Here is a 14,962-nt window from a genome sequence, read left to right on the forward strand (position 1 = left end):
ACACAGCAAACCTTCTGGCAATGGCACGTATTGATGTGGCTGGACTACCTGTGCAACCTCTGTAGGGTCCAGGTATCACCTCATACTACCAGCAGTCACACTACCCTAGCCAAATGCAGAACTAGTGAAAAACAGTCAGAAAAGATAAGGAGGGAAAAATGTGAGTGTCTCCACCTGTAAAACCATTCCTGTTTGGGGGGGTTGTCTCGCCTGCTGTTAATTTCATGAACACCAAAGCAGCTGAAACTGATTAACAGCCCCCTCTGATACTTACCTGACCACACCAATATCCCAGAGGTTTCACTGACTTGATGCTAAACTCTGATTAAAAAGTGCTCCTCTAATTAGTTGTGGTTTTGCATTTTTTTAAATTCCTATTAAACACGGAGGACATTTTTTAGGTTTAAGAGGTTCAGACAGCATTTGGAAGACCAGTTCACTCACAGTCATGTAGACCTGCCAGTCTGAAGGAGAAAAAGCCAGCGAACCTCCGTGAAGCTGGTTGTGTTGGAAAAACTTGAAATACTCAGAACCCAGAGTCACATTAAGTAACCCGGCAGGTTTCTACACGATATTCCACCAGTTTTTACTCATATTTCAGCACTAAGATGTTTCTTCACACTTGGTCTTAGATATTAGTTTGGTTTTAGTTGAGTATAACATCCTTGGTGTGACAGTGTGTTCATGTTTGTGTGTGTGTGTGCCCCCAGGCTCATCATACGCAGAGACCACCTTCTGGAGGACGCCTTTAACCAGATCATGTGCTACTCCCGCAAAGACCTGCAGAGGAGCAAACTCTACGTTAGCTTTGTAGGCGAGGACGGGTGAGAGAAACACATTTAGCTCCGCTTCACTTCCATTATCATTCTTTACATATTAATATGAGATATTTGCTCACCTCATCCAGGGTGGATTTTTCTGTTCTTATCTAAAGCTTCAGAGTGTAATGTTTCACACATCGCCACGGTCTTTGCATGAATTAATATTTATAACATCAGCATACAAGATTTTAAAAATGAAGAAGTTAAGCCGGGCTTCATCATACCAGCTACAAACTGAAAATCCACGGTGCTATCGTTTCACTTTTTACAAATGCTCTTGTACTGACTGTACATGAGAGAGAGAAACTCAGATCCGGTGGAATAAACTCTCTCTTCCTGTGGATTTGAGGAAAAATAATCAAGCTACATAAAGCAAAACAAAGGTGGAGTTTAGTGTGCACACGAGAATATTCAGAGAGACACTGTGCCAGCTCTTTATAAGAGAGGAGTTAAAGGCTGCAAGAAGAATCGCTGGATTAGTCTCTGGTGGCCCTTTAAAAAAGTCAGTAACAGGATCTTAAATGTCACCACATTTAACAACAAATCATTTTATCACCCCGTGCCTGTCACTTGTTTCCAGTGCAGAAGGGTCAGTGATTGCAGGGCTGTATCTTTGAGTATTGTCCACACTTTTGCAAAATCATATAAATACTGAAAGCACTCCTCCTCTGATCCAGTCATCATTGAGCAGCAGTTGCAGAAGAACAACCAGAGTTACTAAGATTTATATGTATGTGTGTTTACATTGTGTGTGTGTGTGTGTGTGTGTGTGTGTGTGTGTGTGTGTGTGTGTGTGTGTGTGTGTGTGTGTGTGTGTGTGTGTGTGTGTTACAGGCTGGACTACAGCGGGCCCTCCAGAGAGTTTTTCTTCTTGGTATCTCGAGAGCTGTTCAACCCGTACTATGGGCTGTTTGAATATTCAGCTAATGACACGTACACTGTCCAGATCAGCCCCATGTCTGCCTTTGTAGACAACCATCACGAATGGTGAGGTTTCTGTCAGCCTACGCTGTCTGTCTGTCTGTTTGTTTGCTGGTGCTCTCTGTGCTCCTCTGCTGTCTGTAAGGTGTTAATTTTATCTGCCCTGAATGCTGATCCCAAAATGGAAGCAATTTGTGGAGAGCTGTGTGGAAATTTGGATCAGCAGTCTGTGGATCACAAGTCAGTTTTTCATGGATGGATGGATGGATGGAGATCTGAGTAACATGGAAAACAGAATTAGCATCACGAACCATAGACTATATATGAAAGCTGGATGTAGCCACCATGATATTACTCATTGGTTTCAACATTAATCCTGTCCTTAATCCCACTGGCTTGTCTTCTGTAGTGGAAGCAGAGTCTGGGGATGGGGGGGGCGACTCTCCCATCGCTGGGGGTGAGGTCACTGAGGTAGTTAAACACCTCTTTGGTGGCAGAGCCCCTGGGGTGGATGAGATTTGCCCTGAGTTCTTGAAGGCTCTGGATGTTGTAGGGCTGTCTTGGTTCACAGTCTGTTAGTATCCAAATGGATGAGAAAAAAATCAAACCCCATGTAGTTGTTATGAAAGAAGAAATTAGTTATAGAAAGTAAAACTGTCATTGTAGCAGGCTGTAAAGATGCTGTAGAGGTTTAACGTGGGAGTCTGTGGAGACGGACTGATCTTTGAAGCCAGCCTCAAGTGGACATTAGCGGATCTGCACTTTTTGGTTTTAATTTTCGACCCTTAAGGTCTCAATTTGCCCTGATCTCAAATATTTGGGGATTTGTTTGTTACATTGGACATAAGTAGAGGCACCAGCACAGCTAAATTCTCTGATGTTTCAGAAGTTTTCTAACAGATAGGATTGAGAAGCATCTTTAGAAGATGAAGCTGGTTGGAATTTGTACTGCCAACTTTAGCCTTGTTCTCACAGAACATCTTTAAGATTCTTATTTGTTGTCTTTATTTGGTGCATCCTCAATCAGGAGAGTTCTGCATATCAGCATGAACATAGTCCACGGAAAACACGGCAGACTAAGGAACGATATTTTTGCATCTGCAGGAGAACTTACTGAATCTGTTTTCTGTGTTATTCAGACAGTGTGAAAGAGAGACATGGGTACAGTTCTGATGCTACTGCTGTCTGTATTCACATATATTTTCCACATTTTATGCAGGTTTCGCTTCAGCGGGCGCATCCTGGGGCTGGCCCTTGTTCATCAGTACCTGCTGGATGCCTTTTTTACCCGTCCTTTCTACAAGGGGCTTCTTCGCATGTAAGTCCCTCAGCCTGTTTCCATCCATTTCAAATCAGCCTCCAGGGTACCGGGACTTCCACTCGTATCCCCCGCCGACTAACCAGATAAGACCTTGAATATGAAAGTTTCAGTCAGTCAGCAGCTGTCAGTAGGAGCAGCACCCTTATTAAGCTTTGTCCAAACAACCTGAAACGCTGCCAAATGTCTGCACCGAGAACAGATGCTGTATTAAATGTCTTCTTAACCTCTCGGGCAGCAGCGATCAGTTCTTGGCTTCATCATCATTAGTGCAGAGATAAGCATTTATCAAATTAACGTTTTTTTTTTGTCCAGTATAGAGAGGAATGATTACTGTATCACAAACAGACCAAGTGAAAGTATTTTCATGTAGCCTAATTTTTCCTGACAATAACAATATAACCTGTAATATTTGTGATTTGGTTTTGTGTGTTTTGTGTCTCATTAAACATCTCAACCCCCTCAAAACCGCATGGATGAGAAAATATGACATGTCTATGTTTCATCTGCATACTTTGCATACTGTGACCCTTGCTCATGCAGCCCGTGTGACCTGAGTGACCTGGAGTTCCTGGATGAGGAGTTCCACCAGAGCCTGCAGTGGATGAAGGACAATGACATCGAAGACATGCTGGACCTCACCTTCACCGTCAATGAGGAGGTCTTCGGACAGGTGTGCGTTCAGTCTGTGACGGTGTCCTGCTAAAGAAAAATCTGCATGTGAACTTGATGCGTTATCTGTCTGTGATTCTGCAGATCACAGAGAGAGAGCTGAAGCCAGGCGGGGCTGGCATCCCTGTGTCAGAGAAGAACAAGAAGGAGTACATCGAGCGAATGGTCAAATGGCGCATCGAGAGGGGTGTGGCCCAGCAGACGGAGAGCCTGGTGCGAGGGTTCTACGAGGTACAGCACAGCTGTTAGAAATGTTGGAGGTGTCAAAAAGATGAGATAAATTACACTGCTTGATTCCTCAAAGGTCTTTGAGGGGCAGAATGCCTCCTAATGTTCATGATGTTCGTACCTGAACATCATTTTTTAATAGTGACTTGAAAAATGTGAGCTTTTTGTGGCACCATAAGTTCCAATTGAAAAGGCAATAAGTGAAAAATTCTCCTTTAAAGCACATATTGGCTATAATCAACCTCATCGATCAATAGCAATGACGCACACTGCGCACACTAACCCAGAACGACATCTGGAATTTGCAGCAGTGTATGAAGGTGCAGCTTCAAGTAGAAAGGCTAGACATCCACGTGATGATGCCAAAGCAGGAACTGACATGGTAGTATGTCAGCGAACTACACTGTGATGTGCTCGCTCTTTATTAGATGTCTGTGACATTAGTGCTCTTATCATCTTGGGCATTAAAGTAATGGGGTGATATGGTACTATGAGGTCTTTGAGATAAGATGGTGCCTGATTATTCAAGACCTTGTAGGTGAGGAGAAGAATTTTAGATTCTATTCTAGATTTAACAGGGAGCCAATGAAGAGAAGCCAATATGGGAGAAATCTGCTCTCTCTTTCTAGTCCCTGTCAGTACTCTAGCTGCAGCATTTTGGATCAGCTGAAGGCTTTTCAGGGAGCTTTTAGGACAGCCTGATAATAATGAATTACAATAGTCCAGCCTAGAAGTAATAAATGCATGAATTAGCTTTTCAGCATCACTCTGAGAAAGGATGTTTCTAATTTTAGAAATATTGCACAAATGCAAAAACGTGGTCCTACATATTTGTTTAATATGTGCATTGAAGGACATATCCTGGTCAAAAATGACTCCACTGTGAATTCCTCACAGTGTTACTGGAGGCCAAAGTAATGCCATCCAGAGTAAGTATCTGGTTAGACACCATGTTTCTAAGATTTGTGGGGCCGAGTACAAGAACTTCAGTTTGATCTGAATTTAGAAGCAGGAAATTAGAGGTCATCCAGGCCTTAATGTCTTTAAGACATTCCTGCAGTTTAACTAATTGATGTGTGTCATCTGGCTTCATTGATAGGTAAAGCTGAGTATCATCTGCATAACAATGAAAATTGATGCAGTGCTTTCTAACAATACTGCCTAAGGGAAGCATGTATAATGTAAATAGAATTGGTCCTAGCACAGAACCCTGTGGAACTCCATAATTAACCTTAGTGTCTGTAGAAGACTCCCCATTTACATGAACAAATTGGAGTCTATTAGATAAATATGATTCAAACAATGCAGTGCAGTACCTTTAATACCTATGGCATGGTCTAATCTCTGTAATAAAATGTTATGGTCAACAGTATCATTAACTTCATTAAGTACATCTTTCTAGTCCCAGGTTGGACCCCCTGTTTCCTTCAGAACAGCCTTAATTTTTTGTGGCACAGATTAAAAAAGGTGCTGGAAACATTCCTCTGAGATTTTGCTCCATGTTGACAGCATCAGGCTGCAGATTTGTCATCCATGATAAGAATCTCCCATTCCACCACATCCCAAAGGTGCTCTATTGGATTGAGATCTGGTGACTGTGGAGGCCGTCTGAGTGCAGTGAACTCACTGTCATGTTCATGAAACCAGTTTGAGATGATTTGAGCTTTGAGACACAGTGCCTTATTCTGCTGGATCAGCCATCAGAAGATGGGTACCCTGTGGTCATAAATGGATGGAGATGGTCAGCAACAACAGGCTGTGGTTTTTAAACGATGGTCAGTGTGCCAAGAAAATATCCCCCACACCATCACACCACCTGCAGCCTGAATCGTTGATACCCGGCAGGATGGATCCGTGCTTCCATGTTGTTTATTCCACATTCTGACCATCTGAATGTGGCAGCAGTATTTGAGTTGAGATCAGGCAACTTTTTTTCCAATCTTCTGTTGTCCAGTTTTGGTGAATAGTACCCTCAGTTTGCTATTCTTGCCTGACAGGAGGGGCACCTGGTGTGGTCTTCTGCTGCTGCAGCCCATCTGCTTCATGGCTTGATGTGTTGTGTCTTCAGAGATGGTCTTCTGCATACCTTTGTTGTAACAAGTAGTTATTTGTGTTACTGTTACTGTTGTGTTACTATTTGTGTCCCTATCAGTCTGACAGGAAGTCTGGCCATTCTCCTCTGACCTCTGACATCAACACTTTTGTAAATTTCTGTTCTCTTTAAACCCCAGAGATGGTTGTGTGGGAAAATCTCAGCAGATCAGCAGATTCTGAAATACTCAGACCAGCTGGTCTGGCACCAACATCTTAAATCACCTTTCTTCCTCATTCTGATGCTCAGTTTGAACTTCAGCAGGTCGTCTGTATGCCTAAATGCACTGAGTTCCTGCCATGTGATTGGCTGATTAGATATTTGTGTTAAATCACAGTTGCACGGGTGTACCTAACGAAGTGGCTGGCGAGTGTATTTGAATGCTAAACCTTTTGCATGATTAGGTTGCTTCAGTATAGTTATTAAGTAAAGAGTCCAAATCGTTAGAACAGTGTGAACTTTTTTTTATTTCTGATCAAATATTCTGATTTCTCTTGAATGTGATGGAAGTAATTGCTCCAGCCTTTCAGGGCCAAAAAGCTAGACTGGAATCAGTCTTTCCAGAAATCATCACCGACACATTTACTTAAAAATAAACCACCCGTGACGAGTGGTTTGTGCTGCTGGGGTAACCAAATGGCAACAAACAGAGTAAGTTTCTGGTCCTGCATTTAGCATGTGAATGTTACCTTCCAAGACGCACGCTAAGTAAATATAATGAGTTTAAAAAGTTTTGTATTCTCCTTCATGCCCCAAAAACATTTAAACGAGTTGTTTGGGTTTCAGTGGGGATCCATCAGTCGTTCCATCTTTTCAGCTCCTGGTTTCTGGACAGACTCAAAAGTAAGAGATAAAAAACAGTAACAATAGTCAGTATTGTAGCTGCTTTTCCTTTAATTTGTAGTTTTCATTATATTCTGCAAAACTCTGCATAGTTGGTAAGTTGGTGATACTTCAGGAGACCAGACGTGACAGCCTTTTATAAAAGCTAGACGTTAGGAACAGAGTCTCTCTCTCACTTAAAAAAAAAGCCCAGAGCCAATCAAAATGTGGGACAGGGAGATGGGAGATAAAAATGCTGCCCACCCGGTCGCCCTCTGTGACTACTGACAACGTGACAGAACATAAAACATTAATGGAGTCGCCCCTCGGCTGAGCGGTAATATTAGCTACAGACAGAAGAAAGAAAATAGTTCCTGCGTGAAGCTGCTCACAGCAACATTTGTAGATTTCTTTTTTTTTTTTTTCTTGAGTAATCAGGTCATTATTTCTGGAATGAGACGCTGCTGCTGAGTTATTCAAATAGATTTTTTGGCAACATAAGGCGACTTCCATCATCTATTACATTCAAGACGAGGCCAACATCCCTACAGCTGATGCATCCAAAAGTTGGCAACCAACACCAGAACAACTTAGATGGATAAAAAATGCTGCAGGCCAGAGAGAAAATAAGCAACTGTCCCTTTAACACTCCAGGAAACCAGATCTGATTGCCTGCTGTCATACACAGATGACAGAGTGAATGAGGAGTGGGTTGTAATCTCTTTTTTAATGTCAGATTCCCCCCCCCCTCCCTTTTTTTTTATAATAAACTGTATAAACCTGAACCTGCTTTAATCCCTCCCCTGGCAAGACGACAAACACCCAGGCCTTTGTGCGCCCTGCTTTTCTAAAGGCAGAATTTACTGTAAACAAACTGATGGAAACTTTTCCCACAATAATGTGTCACTGCACAAAAAGGATCTGCTGCAGCAGCCTGATGTAGGCGGAAGGATTGTGATAAATAAATCGGCTGCAATGTGTGTTCACTCGTGTGTGTGTGTGTGTGTGTGTGTGTGTGTGTGTGGTTTGGTTTGTTAGGTGGTGGATGTGCGGCTGGTGTCTGTGTTTGATGCCAGGGAGCTGGAGCTGGTGATTGCAGGCACCGCAGAGATCGACCTGGCAGACTGGAGGAACAACACCGAGTACAGAGGAGGTATGTAGAGCCGGAGGGTGGGGGCGGCGAGGCGGAGGAAACTGTTGGTGGCATTATTCATTTAACCCTCCGGGACATGCAAGAAAAAAAAATATACATGTCTAATGATCAACATAAAAAATCCATCTTCACCCTAAAGAAAATGATATGTGCATTTTTAATGTCTGTAGCTCCTAAAATTAATGTCTTGTCTTCAAGTGGTCAAGAGTGTTTTGATCTTTTCTGGCAGTTTTTGGTCATATTTATATTTTTATCATTATTTCCTTCCATGAGCACTTTGAGGGACACCAGTTGTGCTCCTGTTACTTCCTTTTGTTTTAATGGTTAATAAAAATGAGCAACTTCGTGCTGACTTAGAATAACTACGGAGGCACCGGTCCAACCTTTTTGTTTCTGACACTGATACCTCGGCTTTGGGTGTCTGCAGATACCGAGTACTCATCCAGGACCAGTGTTAAATTAATAAGCTGTCTTCCTCGCTCTGAGGAAGCGACTGAGAATTATTCTGCATATATAGAAGTACAGAAATGTATCCAAATGGTAATGGAACAGCTTTTAAGTCACAATGACTCACTTTGACCACAGTTTCTGGTACAAACACACAAAGAACAGCTGGTGATCAACATGCTTATATTTCCTCTGCTGAGCCTTTGCTGTTAGCTTCCTCCATGCTACTTTAGTTCTGCTGTGAGCAACCAGTACAAATGCAACATAGAAGCCAGATCAGTCTTTGTCACTGACACTAAATCAAATATCACTGAATATCAAATCAGTGCATCCCTGATCAGTGTCTGCACAAATAATCCCTGCGAGCCTAAAGCCCAGGCTTCAGACTACTTTAAACGCTCAGTCTGAGAACAGGTTTTTCTGCTCTTGGCTCTGTGTGATGTCATAGAGAGCAGCTGTCCCTAATGAAGTCATCTGAGACAGACGCCTGCTGTTCAAACCTTCTGCTTGCGAGAGACATAAAGGGATAAAGCTGGCTTGAAGCACTGGTTTGCAAATTGCACTGAGCCGCTGCAGATGGATGACCAGGTGAAAATACCATTTTTGTAGGGGAAGTAACCAAACAGCAGGTGGCAGATTCTGCTGTGTTAACAATCATTTTGGATGCTTGTTTATTATCGATGTTTGAGTAAAGCTGCAGGGTGTGGGCCTTGAACTTGTTGCTGCTGAAATGGGGCACACACGGCAGAAAAAGTTGGAGAATCGCTGGTTTAAACTGGCCTCGAAGAGGAAGGAGCTCAAACAGCTTGTTTCAGACTGCACCAGTGCCCAGCAGACGATAAAGAAGGACTCTTCTGAACGGAAATGCATACAAAGACTCTATTAGAGTCCAAGAATAAAATCATGAGGTTGAAAAGGTGAAGAGTAAATTCTTACCTGAAATTAATGAAGCTGTTTTTTTTTATGAGAAATTATGATTCTCCTGCTGACAAATGGTTTCATTAGCAGCGTACCAGCTGTGCTGGACTTCCCTTTATTAATGTAGTCTGTAATGAGCTTCAAACTTTTGGAGTTATTATTGTGTGTGGTGTACAGTCAGGAGCAGGTGCCGGAGTCCAAAACCATCACATTAAAAGGTTTTAAGGCTGCGGCCAGCACAGTTGAAAAGCCGCCAGCGGCTGAGAGACGGAACAAAACTCGAGCTGACAGCCGGCCGTGACTCAGTGTCGGGCCTCTTTTAATAGAGGAATCGACTGCTGCTGCAGCCATTAAACATTAAACAGCAGAGCCCATTCAAAAGTCTCAGCGGAGGCGGAGGAGCAGGGGACGGAGGCGGAGGAGCAGGGGACGGACGCCCTCGTTGCCTGTTATTCGTCTGACTCACGCACCGCCGCCGTCTTATCTCCCCCCAGGTTACCATGACAACCACATAGTGATTCGCTGGTTCTGGGCGGCCGTGGAGAGATTCAACAACGAGCAGAGGCTGAGGCTGCTGCAGGTAGGGCACGTGGGGGAGCGCATGCACACAGGAAGCCCCCGTGTGGAGGCCGCCTGCAAAGACATGTTTAAGTGTGCAGGAACACGGCTGTGTTCAGGTTTCTGCTTTATTTAATGTTGGGAAAAAATCTTGGGAACAGATTATATAACCTGAAGCTTTTATGGCCTCAACTTTGACTGCATTTCATCCTTTTCTCGATCCTCTTCTCTCTAGTTTGTGACGGGCACCTCCAGCATTCCCTACGAGGGTTTTGCCTCACTGCGAGGGAGTAACGGACCCCGCCGATTCTGTGTGGAGAAGTGGGGGAAAATCACCTCCTTACCCAGGTAACGTCACCGCCTGAGGTCGATAACCGTGTCACCTCTGAGGGACTGTACAAAAATGAATAATAGCAGGGGGGACTTCTTAATTAGGTTAAGAATTTTTATGGAATTATTTATGCGTTTCCTTACATATTTATGGAGGACCAAAACTACCAAAAAAAAAAAAAAAGTATAATAAATAAATAAAGAAAACTATATATGCCAATAAAGCAATAAAAACACATAAAATAATGATATAAATGTGATACAAATGTAATTTATGTATTAATTTGCTTCTTTATTTATTTGCCACAGTATTTATCAGTCCTGTTTTAATGTTCTCTTTATTCTCTGTATTCTTTCTATTGTTAATCCATCTACTTTGATTGGAAAGCACTTCAAATCAACTCTTATTTCTGCTCTATAAATACACGAGACTAATACAGATGCAGCACATCTGCAGATATGAGGGAGCCGCTTTTCTTTCAGGATGTTTTTATTTGACAGGAACGAAAGCAGAAGAAAAATCTAAGCGATGACTCATCCCATCATCCATCTCATGACGTCTTGCTGTGTTTCCACAGGGCTCACACTTGCTTTAATCGTCTGGACCTCCCCCCCTACCCGTCCTTCTCCATGCTGTACGAGAAGCTGGTAACCGCTGTCGAGGAAACGAGCACATTCGGCTTGGAGTAACCTCAAATCGGCCGACACCCAGGAGAGAGAACCATCTGGAAATCTGTGTTCCTCACTTTGGAGAGGCATTAAAAATAAAACTAATATCCTCAAAAGGCAACTAACCCCCCCTTCCCTCCCCCTCCGTGGATGACGCTGCTGTTTTTTCCGACTGGCTTTACATCACTCAGCACGCCGGCTTCGTTCTGATTCTCCGCCTCTGACGGCTTCGGGAGGAGAGAATCGGAGGACGGTTTGAAAAGCTGTACAGTACAATTTCTCGTTTTCATGGTAACCTTTGTTCACTGAGCCACATGTGTGCTTTATCTCTTTAGTCAATGGCCTTGGTTACTGGATTTCTAGCACCTCCCTTCCTCCTCCTCCTCCTCCTCCTCCTCCTCCTCCTCCTTGACAGCTGCTCCAAAACCCACCGAGCTCTTTTTCCCCCCCTCTGGACCTCAAAACTGTGTCCGTCCCGCTCCGGGGCTGCGGTGTTATAAAGACACACACATCCATCACCTTTGCACAAACACACACTCAAACATTGTCTTTGTATTTTGAGTGCAAACCAGTGTTTCCCCTGAGATTCTTCATCACTGTGGGAAGAAGTGACATTTTAGACTTTAAACCGGACGCTGGCTGCTTGCTTAAAGGAAGGGGATACACTGCTGTGCACAGACACACACTGATAACCCACCTGTTCTCACAGATTTGAACCCTGGTGTTTCATTGGTGACACGTTGCGGTAGTGACGGCAGGTTTGTGGTCGACACAGTTACCCTTCATTTACTGCGACATCACAGGTAAAACAAACATGTGAGGCGTACACAACAAGGACAGCCAGTGTCACACAGAAACACACTCCAGTCCACAGATACATTTACACCTCAGCCACACAGAAATGCAGGGTTCCTGTCTTACAACACATCTCTCATGAGCAATAGATGCACTTTCTGACATAACACTCAAAGTCCTCCCCGGCCAGTGAAAGTGATGAATGTACCAAACCAGTGACTGAATGTATGAACCTCGAGCGGGAAGCGGAAGCTGGACAGAAGTGAGACTCGGGTTGTTTGAGGAACGAGGATTATATAAAAACACATAGATGGGACGCTCGTGAGCTGCATCTATGGTGCCGCCATCTCGCTCAGGGGGGGGCCGGCTGTGGCCTCTGACCTACTGATACCTAAAGAAGCTGAACTGTGCTGCTGCTGTTTGAGGCTCTAATGAAAGGAGTGCCAAAACTAGGTCACAGGTAGTAATGTTTCCTGGGTCTGTAAACCTGTCGCCATACTTTACAGATACCAACCCTCAAACCAGTGACCTAATTCATCGATTAAACCGACCGAGTGGGTCATTTATGCTTTTTTTTTTTTTTTTTTAATGGCTTTATCTGTGTTTATCATACCTGTACTGCTTCTTTTACCAGTGTTCTAGTGTTTTTAATCATTTTCACACAAAAAGGAGTCAACCAAACTCATCTCTGTCAGTTGAGTTGTTTGCATCACTGAGCTTTAAGCATCTGCAGCAGGATATCCACGTCTGATGCAGAGATTATGAGGGGAAAATTACAATCAAATCAAATCTGATAGTGTTTAAAAAAACACCACTGAACCAATTCCTGTAAAAAAAAAACAAACTGAAAACTTGTAGGAGAATTTATGGTATCACATATATAAATATCACAGTAAATGGCCCCGCTCGGTTCAAGTGAGTCTTTAAGTGGCTGCACTGATACCAATCAGTGAATGAGAAAAATGTGAAACTTATTTTTTCTGAGTTATCTGAGTGTTAAATATGTTTCATGGCATTAACCGTTAATTTGCATATAGACCTGAGCGGCAGCTGTAGAAACACGCAGAGCTGCACAGTTTTAGTCACATAGACTTGTTTTGAGTGTAGATAAAGTTAGAAGGCACTGATGGAGCTGAGGAGACTCATCTGCAGTCCGAAGGATGGGACAGTAAAATGGTCTAAATGATGGAATATTCCTTTTTCTGTTTTACAGCAGAACATCACAAAGAAGCAGATTCACAATTCAAATATTCATTTTAAACATCATGTACAACAATTTTTACAGTTCCTGTCAAAATAATTGGAGGAGTTGTGGATGAAAATCCACATTTTAAGGAAACCAAACTGCTTGAAAATTGTTAAAATTCAGTGAGTTACGATTTTAAGTCTCGTGTAGATAGACATGCATTAGGAGGTCCGACTCCCCCTGAGCAATATGGTGGCCACGTTGATGCATCGTTTCGGTGGACAGCAGTGACCAGTGCAGCATCTGCAAGGATTATTAGTGGTGCCGGGAAGCACCTGTGGAATTTTTGCAGTGCCTCTTGGGAGTGAAGTTTTATTTCTTTGCAGAAATGTGACGCGATCCGAGCGTCTCACTGTGGGACCTGCAGTTATTAAAAATCAGATGTCAACACTAGGGGGCAGCATGGTCGCACTCAAATCAAAGAACCAGTGGTCTAATCCTCCCCTGGTCAGGTCACTGACCAGGGGAGCTGATGATGATGATGATGATGATGGCCTTGTACTTTAGAACTTGTTGCATACAGTCCATGCCAGACAGCAGTTTTGTCTCTGATGCATGTGATAACACATTAGGTGCAGAGGACTCACACACAAACTCATTTTCTACAGGGTGCATGCAAGATTACACCTACTGTACAGAGTCCCGTTGGAGTTAGACCACAGGGGCTGGAATAGTTGTAGAGATCCCCACGTGCGATGCGACATGTGTAGGCAAACTTTCGTACCCCGGCCCGGCCTTCCCACCCGCGCCCGTCACCCTCCCCACCCCAGCCCAATAATGCATGCAGGATCTTCCCGGTCAGCTCTGTGAGCTGGACCCGGCAGAAGCTCCTAGGTGGCGTTGTGTTATAGCTCGATATTGCATGCTGAAATAGTGCAACACACTGTCCTTACTAGCTTTTTTTGCATGAGGATATTGCTATACATTCAGACAAAGGGGTGAGGGAGCTGGTTAAATTGTGTCACTCCGGTTGTGGCGCTCACCTGAGGCGCACGCCCTTATGCTCACCTGACACTGTCATACCTTCAGCTCATGGGAACAAGGTGGAGGACATTAGCTGCTTCAGGAATGGATGATGCTGGTTGTTTGCTCTCTCCGTGGCGGTGGAACGGCGAGTATCTTGGCAGCATGTTTCTAAAACTTCACATGTGCGTCTGCCTCTCTTAGTCACAGGCTGATGGTTATGGTTCATTGCTGAACAGGTAATGGATCAATAGGGCTGCTTTTGATTTTGTGAGAGCACATGTATGTGTACCATGTGTGCAGTCCTGTTTGTCTCTTTGTATATAAATGTATATGTATGTCTGTCCTGTTGTGTGTTTAAATATATATATATATTTTGCACCGAATGAACCAAAGGTTTGGGGCTTGCAAAGTCAACCATTTGGCCTGCTCTCTATTTCAGTCTAACCATCACATATTCCCCCTCCCACACCGCCATTTCTGGCTCACAGAGCATCACCTCATGTTTGCTTGAGGGGCAGATTTGTGGCATGAGCAGCGATGCTCCACGTTAGGATATTCACCTTTTGGGTCACCGTGGTGAGGCTTTTCTGGTGCAGGTCAAGACTGCTGCACTGCTCGTCTTTCTTTGTACATCTCTGACAGGACCCGGCTCCAGTTTTCAGAATTCCACTCTATGCAAAGCTCCTGTATGTGTGTGTGTCCATTTCACTCCAATGATTGTAATAAAAGAGAACAAATGGAAATTTTTTATGAATGAAACACGACCCTTATCTTTTACTACAGTTATGTACCGGTTGAAAATATGTCAGTAACAAACAGTGTTAATAGTGAGAAACACAGTACATTGTGACTCTGGCCTCGCTTTGATTGACCTCAGTCTCTGAAACACAAGGTTCCTGTCCAAATAAAAAAAGGAAGCTAAATTAATATCTTAATGATAAGGCATCAGCTTTGTGACTGCATTTAGCAATGAAAAGTAGCAGCCCTCATGGTTTAGATGCTGCGG

The 14,962-nt window shown here is 43.5% G+C and overlaps 1 protein-coding gene across 1 annotated transcript in view; it reads left to right on the forward strand.

Annotated features, from left to right (window-relative positions):
• hecw2a (HECT, C2 and WW domain containing E3 ubiquitin protein ligase 2a) overlaps positions 1 to 14,849 on the forward strand; it is a 53,576-nt gene extending 38,727 nt beyond the window's left edge. Inside the window, exons 22-30 of the mRNA XM_030758074.1 lie at positions 711 to 824; positions 1,656 to 1,808; positions 2,962 to 3,060; positions 3,604 to 3,733; positions 3,817 to 3,963; positions 7,913 to 8,027; positions 9,887 to 9,972; positions 10,186 to 10,298; positions 10,859 to 14,849. Coding sequence (XP_030613934.1) covers positions 711 to 824; positions 1,656 to 1,808; positions 2,962 to 3,060; positions 3,604 to 3,733; positions 3,817 to 3,963; positions 7,913 to 8,027; positions 9,887 to 9,972; positions 10,186 to 10,298; positions 10,859 to 10,970 — 1,069 coding nt within the window. The 3' untranslated portion in view covers positions 10,971 to 14,849. The remainder of the gene's footprint in view (positions 1 to 710; positions 825 to 1,655; positions 1,809 to 2,961; positions 3,061 to 3,603; positions 3,734 to 3,816; positions 3,964 to 7,912; positions 8,028 to 9,886; positions 9,973 to 10,185; positions 10,299 to 10,858) is intronic.
• The last annotated feature ends 113 nt before the right edge of the window (positions 14,850 to 14,962 follow it).

Source organism: Archocentrus centrarchus, chromosome 21, assembly GCF_007364275.1.
Source record: "Archocentrus centrarchus isolate MPI-CPG fArcCen1 chromosome 21, fArcCen1, whole genome shotgun sequence".
Taxonomy (NCBI): Eukaryota; Metazoa; Chordata; class Actinopteri; order Cichliformes; family Cichlidae; genus Archocentrus; species Archocentrus centrarchus.